The 9908-nt window shown below is 32.3% G+C and overlaps 1 protein-coding gene across 1 annotated transcript; it reads left to right on the forward strand.

The window, feature by feature from the left end:
• Window positions 1–4250: 4250 nt before the first annotated feature.
• LOC114164116 (disease resistance-like protein DSC1) lies at window positions 4251–7639 on the forward strand. The gene is made up of 4 exons (XM_028048644.1): window positions 4251–4855; window positions 5206–6313; window positions 6425–6721; window positions 6831–7639. The coding sequence occupies exons 1-4, from the start codon at window positions 4392–4394 to the stop codon at window positions 7557–7559; spliced, it is 2598 nt and encodes an 865-aa protein (XP_027904445.1). The 5' UTR covers window positions 4251–4391; the 3' UTR covers window positions 7560–7639.
• Window positions 7640–9908: the final 2269 nt, after the last annotated feature.

Raw genomic sequence — 9908 nt, forward strand, 5'->3', positions numbered from 1 at the left:
AATGCATACCTAAACCCACACCTGGCAATTATTCCAAATACAAAAATAAAGAAGATTGAATATACACATACAATTATTTTAAATATAAAAAAGATAAAAAATGCATACCCAAAAAAAAATAATGAGAAAAGAAAAAATATGAAGAAAAACCACATCAATCTTGCACATCCAAATAAATGGTCTGACTCTCTAGCGTCCCTAGTGGAGTCGCTATCTGTCGCAACCGAAATCGCAACGGGACGACAAACCAAAAAAATAAAATTTGTAAAAACAAAGTTTGGAGTCGCCACCATAGTTATTATAGGAAACTATGGAAAACCATAAAAAAAGCAAGGTCTGCGAAAAACTAGAGTTTGGGTTCGGGAGTCGGTTACGCGTGGGGAAGGTATTAGCACCCCACAACGTCCGTCCTAAGACGGTACCTTTAATTAAACATGCAAAAGGATGTGGTTTTCAAAATATTTAATTTTCCCAAAAAAAATATAAAAAGATATACAAAAGAAACAAAAATAATTTTTTGGTTTTTTGGGCCAAACAAGGATTAATCCTCGTTCCTACGTATCTCCATTTATAATGGAGAACCATGGTTACATAGTTCTTTTTGAAAAATCTATTTGGAAAATTATTTCAAAATGATTTAATTTATTTTATAATTTTGAAAATCTTTTTATTTAAATTTTAGTATTATTTTGAAATTGGTGTCACGCGACGCGAGCAGCCGGATAGACACTTCAAATAAATTCTTTTTTTTCTAATCTTTTATTTTTTTAATCATTTATAAATTTTTAATATTTTTTTAAAGTTAATTTAGAGTAGTTGTGGATGTCATTGCGACGTGAGCAACCAAATAGATATAAAAGAGTAAACAAAGAAAGTTATATTTTATTTTTAGATCATCTGTATATATTAAAAAATTCGAAAGTCTAAATTGGATGTCATGCAACGCGAGCGGCCAGGCAGACAATAAAGAAAGGGATAAAATATTTTTTATGATTTAAAAAAAAAGAATGAAAATTGAAAAAACTAAATCAAAAGATGAAAGAATTTCATTGTTTATGTTGGTGGTAATGAGAGAAAGAGAGAGGGTAGAGAATGTTTTCTTCTTCTTTTTTTTCTACCTCCTTCAGTATGTTTTTTTTTAAAGAGAGATAAAAAAAGAGATGTGTATGTGGGAATGGTGATGGAAATTAGAGAAGTGTAGAGAATCTCTTTTTCGGTCCCTTTTTCATATGACAGAGTACGTATTTATATTCACATATTGCAATCTCAATGCAATCTCAGCCTTAATTGTAATGAACAATATAAGGAAAGAATTGGTTATGATAGCAACACATTATGGGAATCAAATCATAGCAAATCAGAGCACAAAAAGGAATATTGATTCTAACTATTAACAAATCAGAGCACAAAATCAATCCCAATTAGTAATATTGATTATAACCATTTGAAGAAATATTTCTTCTAATTATTAGAATCATATCACTAATTTCTCTTCCAGGAACAATGGTAGAAAGCATGTTGAGTTGTTGGGCTCATGAGAAGGAGTGCGATAATTAATAACAAATTGGGCTCTTCCCTCTTTATTCCTTTTTTTTCATCTCTCTTTTTTTTCTTTTTTTTTCTAAAATTAAAAGTTTGAAAATCTTTGAAGAAAATAATGTTTCACATTTTTTTATTTTTTTTATTTTTTTTGAAAATAAATTTATTTACCCGAACGAAATAGGGTGTTGACAATTGAAATATGTTTTCCTCTTCAAATCTTAAAGATATTTTTAAGAACAAAATTGGAACCCAAACTCCAAAATTAACAATCTCTCTAATGTAGTGATAAACATAGTTTGTATTCTAACATTCAATATCAAACATTATTTAGGAGTCTTTTTATTCGTAAGTTTCTTATAGTTAAGTGTACCTATAGAGTTGTTAATTTGACTGAATCCATAGGACTTGTCCTGAACCACATGGGTTAGGGTCAAAATTGTCCATATGACAAAAATTATCCTATTAGAAAAGTCCACAGGGCCAAAAAGCCCACAAAAACTTCATCGTTCAAGGTTAGTCCATGGTCTTTCTTTTTCAACTTCAACAAATGTTAATTTTTTAAATATATTATTATACCTTAGATTTAGGTTGGCTTGTCTCGATCTTCAGCCAAATCGGCTAAGGCCAACCTTTAGCTTGGGCCGCCCCATCTCGACCTTCGGCCCAGGCTGACCCATCTCAAACTTCAGCCCGAGTCAGCTTGAGTTGACCTTTGGCCTAAGTATGGTTGGAACCGACTTTCCTGAAATTTTATCGAAACTAACTTGGCTGAATTTCGACTAGGGCGAATTCGGTTGAGTTCGGCCAAATTTTGGCCAGAGCATACTCGACTAAATTTTGATCGAGGTTGACTAGTCTTAATTCGGCCAAATTCTGTCGAATTTTGACCGGAATCTTCTTGGCTAAAATTTGGCCTAGTCCGACTTGGCTAAAGTTCGATCGAGGTTGAAATTCAGAGGTCTCAGCCACATTTCGGTTAGGGTCTTCTCGACTGAATTCAACCAAATTTTGGTTGGAACTAACTCGATCCAATTTCGATTGAGGCATACTTTGGATGGGGTCATCTCGAACTTTGATTTTGGCCTAATTTTCTCGACCATCGACCTCAGTTGGTATGTCTCAATCTTTAGTCCGAGCGAACCTGTCTCGACCTTCAGGGCTCGACTTGTCTTGATCTTCGGCTCAAGTTAGACTGTCTTATGCTTCGACCTAAGTCGATTAGTATTGACCTTTGGCACGAGCTAGTCCATTCCGACCTTCGGCCCCTAGTTGACCTTTCCTAACCTTCGAGAGAGCTTGTCTAAAATTTTTGTCTGAAATGAACCTTCTCAATCTTCGGCATGCCATCCCATCTTGGCCTTGAGCTCGAGGTGGCCTGACTCGATATGTGACCATGTCCAAGGTATTGATTTTAAGAGTTAATTAAGTTTTGTAATCAAGTCAAGCCCACCTTAGACTTGACCCTAACCCACTTAAGATGAGGCTTTGAGGACAGGTGCTTTTTTTTACCCCCTCAACTAGAACCCCCTAGAAGGGGGCTTTCTAAAGGGTGTCTTAAACAGAAAGGACCAAATTGCATCAATTTTTCACAAATTAGAACCAATTTACACCAATTTTCACAAACAAAAATCAAATTGAGATTAAAAAAACTAGAAAACAAATTTTATATTTTTGAACAAAAACATGGAATAAATAACTAATTAAACCAATAATATTTTAAATGGGAAACGAGTGGTGATATTTTTCAGTCGAGGTTTCAACATTTCTTTTCTTTTTATGAATGACCATGTAATGACAAAAGTTTATTGAAGTTTTATTCTAATTAGTCTGAATACTAAAGTTCTATACTGATGTCTGATATAATTTATTAAAAAAAAAAGTCCAAGTCAGGATAAATAATATTTTCTGCATTCACCATGAATCTACTTTACATTTTCATTATATTGAATTGATGGATAGGTATAAATAGTCAAAACATGATCTTTGACTTCGACTCACCCCCTACCGAGTATAAAAAATCTAGGTTTTATGCAAAGATACAAATTTCCAAACTATTTAACTCGCAAATATTTGACTTTGGATCAAATAGACAATTAAACAATTGAAGACGAGTTTGAACGCATCAAATAATTCGTGTCTGTCTCAAATTCTAAACAACAAACAATATCAGTCAACTGAAAACCAAAAAAAAAAAGAATAAGATGATAGCAATTTAAAGAAATTTACTTTACTAACAACCAAAAATGTTCTTATGCAACCCAATTAGTAACAACCACTCATGCCAATAGATTCATTCAAAAACTCATATTTTAATGTTGTTCAGTTGGTTGGCAAATTTGAGGCATTTCAAATTTATCTATTCAACAGTTCCCACTTGTTCTCTGTAATTAACTACAGTTTGGGTTGGATAACTGTTTCTAGAAGTAATAGTTAAAGAGAAAAATAAAATAAACTTATCAATTTTTAGAATTATTTATGAATAAATTGAAAAATATTTTAGACCTGCCAATATAAAAAGGTTTTTTTCTCTGTATAATCCAGTCTAAGAGAGAGTAGGTGAAAGGAAATAGTTCTATTTACAGACCAGCATGGAGCGTGAAGTATTTACTTAATTTATGAAAGACTTATGTTTTTTCTTCTGTAAAATATTAGGAAAAGCAGGTTGGCGTGTGTGAACTGATGGTAGGAGCGATTTAACAATGCAACTTGCTTTAAAATAAGTCTATTTAAGTCACCTTATTCAACACCATTCTTTGTCTTTCACTTATCTCTTTGTTCCTTCTTTATTTCTCACCTGTGTTGTTTTTCTTTGTCTTTTGGCTGTTATTTCAAAAACAGAAGGAGAAACCATGTCAGACAGCAATGTTCCTGAAATAAAGTACGATGTTTTTGTTAGCTTTAGAGGCAAGGAAATCCGTGACGGTTTTCTTAGTCATCTGACTGAGGCATTTGACATGAAGAAAATAAATGGTTTTGTAGATGATAAACTTGAGAGGGGAGAAGAAATATGGCCATCACTTGTTACAGCTATTGAAAGATCAGCGATTTCGTTGATCATCTTCTCACCAGATTATGCTTCTTCTCGTTGGTGTTTAGAAGAAGTGCTCAAAATAGTTGAATGTAAAGAGAAATATGAACGGATTGTAATTCCTGTTTTCTACAAAGTGGCACCCACAGATGTAAGACATCAATCTGGAAGTTACGAAAATGCCTTTGCTAACCATCGACTGAACTATACGAGACAGGTGCAAATGTGGAAAGATGCTCTGAAAAAATCTGCTGATTTATCTGGAATTGAATCGTCCAAATTTAGGTAAGCTCTTCTTTTTCCATAATTGTTCCCTACTTTCTGATTGTTTTTGTAGCTATATATGCATATTGTTATAATAACATGGTTTCTTAAATTGCAAAATCTAGTGCTGCGCGTTGCTATAATAACATGCAATATGTTTGAACGAACATTATGTCTCCCATCACATTTCATAGTAACTTCCCTTATAATCCTTTCCCATGGAAAATTCGTAAGCGAGCATATCAACATATAAATAATAATTTTCACAGCCAAACATGAAGCTTGTACATATGACTCACACACTAGTAATTGAATCCATTAACGAATTGATTTTAACACACACTTCATGTCTCTTTGTGTCGTATATATAGAAATGATGCTGAGGTTGTTAAAGAAATTGTGGATCTTGTGCTGAAGAGGTTGGATAAACACCAAGTTATCCCAAAAGGACTTGTTGGAATCGATGAAAAAATTGCAACTTTGGAATCATGGATATGTAATGAACCAAAAGCCACTCACCTCATTGGAATTTGGGGTATGGGGGGTATCGGTAAGACAACCCTTGCAGAAGTAGTATTTCATAGACTACGATCTCAATATCAAGGATCTTACTTCTTAGCCAATGAACGAGATCAATCAACCAAACATGGAATAATTCATTTGAAGAAAATAATATTTTCTAAACTTTTAGGACATGAAGTAGATATTGACACTCCAAATTCCTTGCCTGAAAATATTGTTAGGAGAATTGGTTATATGAAGGTTCTTGTTGTTTTTGACGATGTGAATGATTCAGATCACATAGGAAAACTGTTGGGAAGTCTTGATAATTTTGGTATGGGTAGTACAGTGATTGTGACAACTCGAGATGAGCAAGTGCTTAGGATTAACAGAGTCAGTAAGACGTACAAAGTGAAAGAGTTTAGTTCTGACGAAGCACTTGAACTTTTCAACTTGAATGCCTTTAGTGAAAGTAATGAGGCAAAGGAATACGATGAGATATCAAAATTGGTAGTACATTATGCTAAAGGCAATCCATTAGTTGTTAAAGTTTTGGCTCATCTTCTTCATGGAAGAAATAAGGAAGAATGGGAAGGTTTGTTGGGCAAGCTAAAAACAATGCCTCCAAGAGAAGTTTATGATGTAATGAAACTGAGTTATGATAGTCTAGATCGCAAAGAGCAACAAATTTTTCTAGATTTGGCATGTTTCTTTCTTAGATTGCTTGTACCAGTGGAGGTGGGTGATCTGAAATGTTTATTGAAAGACAATGAAAGTGATAATTCAGTGGCTTTTGAGTTAAGAAGACTGGAAGACAAAGCTCTCATAACAATCTCAGAGGACAATACTGTATCAATGCATGATAGTTTACAAGAAATGGCTTGGGAGATTGTTCGTCAAGAGTGTGTTGAAGATCCTGGAAGCCGCAGTCGGTTGTGGGATCCCAATGATATCAATGAAGCTTTGAAAAATGAAAAGGTTGAAGCCTAACTAAATACAATATCTTACTCTTAATTAAGGTTTATTTTTTTGTGTGGGAAATGTGTGACTTTTTTCATGTTTGAAATTTTTCTTCTGGATTGATGGCAGGTTAGTGAGGACATTAAAAGCATACAAGTACAATTGACTTCAAATAAGAAGCAAATGTTAAGTCCTCAAATTTTTTCTCTGAGAAAATTAAAATTTCTGGAAATTTCTGGGGTAGATGGAAATACTTACCACCAAGTTATTCTTGTTGAAGGAGCACCCTTTTTGGCCACTGAACTAAGATTTGTGTGCTGGGAGGATTTCCCTATGAAGTGCTTGCCAGAGAGTTTTAATGCTGAAAAACTTGTTATATTGGAATTGAGAATGAGCAGAATGAGAAAGTTGTGGGATGGAGTGAAGGTAAATATATACGTGTGTTTCACAGTTAAAATTGGTGTTAATTTAAGGAATGCAACATTAAGTGACTCAGTTCATGTGACATGTTCATTTGTTTTCAATGTTATTACAGAATCTAGCGAATTTAAAAAGACTAAATCTCCATTGGGCCATGAAGTTAAAGGAGCTTCCAGATTTATCAGGAGCCATAAGACTTGAAGAACTGTACCTCTGTGGTTGTTATAGGTTGAGAAGCCTGCATTCATCTATTTTCTCTCTGCCAAAACTTAAGACATTGGAACTGTCTCGCTGCATGTCGTTTACCATACTTCCAAGTTCACCTTGGAGAAACAGTGAATTGAAGTGTCTATTGATGCGTGCTTGCGACAATCTTCAAACAATATCAGAGCTTCCTCCTTTCCTTACAACTTTAGATGTCTCCTTCTCAGCATCACTGAAAACTCTACCCAACCTTCCTCTTTCCCTTCAAGCCCTAAATGCTGCTTTTTGCGAGTCACTTGAGAATCTACCAGAGCTTCCACCGTTACTTTCAACTTTAAATGTCTCTGCATGCTATTCACTTCAAATTCCACCCAACCTTCCCTTTTCTCTTCAAATTGTAAACCTCTGTGAAAGCTGCTCACTTCGGAGTATACTTGAGCATATTCGATCCATTAAAACTACAGATACCAAATATTTTGAAAGTCAACAAACTCTATTAAATTTTCCCACAGACCTTCAAATGCCGTGTACCTGCAATTCAATCGAGACTCCACAAGAGCTTTCCCCGTCTCTCAGCTCTCAATTTGATGATTTTTCTGCTTACTTGGATACCTGTATAAGAAACTTCCTGAAGGCATAAACCCTTGCCAACACCTGTATCTCTATTGTATATCATATCGTATCCTTAATTATAGAATTTTTTTTCTTCATACAATTTCATCCCATGGTCTCTTAAATTATTTTTAAGACACAAATTTAATATTTTTCTAATATTTTTATTTGTTATTTGTTTTTATCATATATAATATTATATTTTTTATATAATTGTTTTTATTTTTTAACTTATTGTCCTACGTGTAATTTTATTATAATTGTAAAATAAATTTTATTTGTTATAATATAATAATTTAATGTAATTGACATGAATTATTTTTATGATTATCTAACATATATTGAAGTTCAAAAGATGAAATATTTATGTCAAAATTATATTGTTATAAGTTTAATCTTTATTTTTTATGTGATTTTGATCAAGTGATATATTATAACTTTTATTAGTATATAAAATAAGAGATTTCATTTTAATTCAAAAAATAAAATAAACAGACATTTAAAATATTTTTTAATTTGAGTATTTGTTTTTTTTTTATATATTTTTTTTAAATATTTTCAAATTTTATCAACTAGATTTCATTAGTGTTTATAAATTTAATAAATATTTTGGTTCTCATGAAATTTTATTTAGTATTCTAATTTAAAATATATATAATTGAAATATATAATTATAATTTTTTTCTAAATATTTGATAATGAAGAAACATATATTTTTTAATATTAAATATGTGATAATATTATGTTTCCTTATAATTTTATAATATATATTTCATAAAAGTTAATTAATTAATATTGAAATGGTAAAAAAGTAGGTACGGATACAGTGTTAGTGGGTTTTGTTTATTTTAAAATGTGAAGATTTAAATGCTGTTTTTATATTTTGGTTTACATAACGGTCTTATGCTAATTGAGTATTAGGGATTAAGGCAGTATGGGGGAGCAGTTTTTATTTTCTGCAACTTTTAAACGTAGTAATCTGCTGATTTCAATAACACAGTTTCAAGTTTACATTCAGAAAGCATTTTTTACCTGAATTGTGTTCACATACAGATATGGGTATAAATGAAAATGTGGATGAGAAAAAAAATTGATACCCGTTGAATTTATACGGATAAATTTTTTTTCTAAAATTAGATATCCGACAATAAGACTTGTCTCCGTCCTTTTTATTGTCAGGATAAAGTTAAAGGAAAGACAGAACAAAATTTGATGAGACCCGTTATAAAATAATCTCTCCAAAATTGACTAAATTTACTAAAGAGAAATAGATAAAAATTGTGGAACCATTAAAAAAAGGTTGAAATGACATAGTAGTCGTTTAATATGTAAGGTTGAGGACAAACATATATTTTCTTTCAAAAACAAAATGAAAAAAAAGCACCTTTGGAATAATACACATGCACTAAATTGTTTTGTCTCTTTTACTTTTTTGGCTCCTGCAATTCAAACATCTGAAAGATTAATTTAAAGTGAGGTGGCAGAGAGATCGTTGTTCAACTCTTAAAAAAACCAATGACTAATATTTGTGATAATAAAAAAAAATGATTTTATATTCTTATATATTTTTCTTATAAATTCTTTATTTCATCCAACATCTGGGGTAGATGACGCCGGTCACGGTCTTCCTTCTCATTCTGGGATTTGCTGCAATTCTTGTTCTGCTTCCTTTTTTTCTTGACATTCTCGTCCCTTCAAAAATAATGTACAGGTAATTGTATAAAAAAATGGAAGACTATAAAGTTGTATGTCAGAACCATCTCGTCCAGCGAGATCTCCTCCACTCGTCCAGCGAGACATAATAGTTGTGTTGCAGTTAATTGATATCTCGCCAGCGAGAGATAAGGCTCACCCAGCAAACAAACAGTTCTGATTGGTTAAGTGTCGAGAATTAAAGAAAAGAAGTTAGTTCTTTTGATGTGGAAACGCAGAGAAACTCAAAAACCTCGGTCAAGGGCACATTGTGGGATGAAATTACAACGAATTCTTTCATCTACTCTCGTGCAAATTCATCAAATCCGTATGTTTCAGGTGATTAGGAGTAGCTGATCTCTATTTTCATTAGGATTGGATGTAATGAATTCATACCCTATGGAACTTTTCCTATACAATATAATCTCTTCCGTATTCAATTGTTTTATCTTGATTATTAATGTGTATGATATGAATATCATGTTATTTGTTGTTACTGAATCATTGAAAAATGAATTTGGAACTAGACATGGATAGAACACCCAAGAGTTATGATCTAGGGATAGACATTATCTCTTGGTCATTCTAGAAATGTGATCTTAATGTAAATTATATGCTAAAATGACTAGGAAATTAGAGTTTTAACATAAGATTTTGAACTTGCTTCTAAGGGATTAGAGTAAGT

This window comes from Vigna unguiculata, chromosome 9 (assembly GCF_004118075.2).
Source record: "Vigna unguiculata cultivar IT97K-499-35 chromosome 9, ASM411807v1, whole genome shotgun sequence".
NCBI lineage: Eukaryota > Viridiplantae > Streptophyta > Magnoliopsida > Fabales > Fabaceae > Vigna > Vigna unguiculata.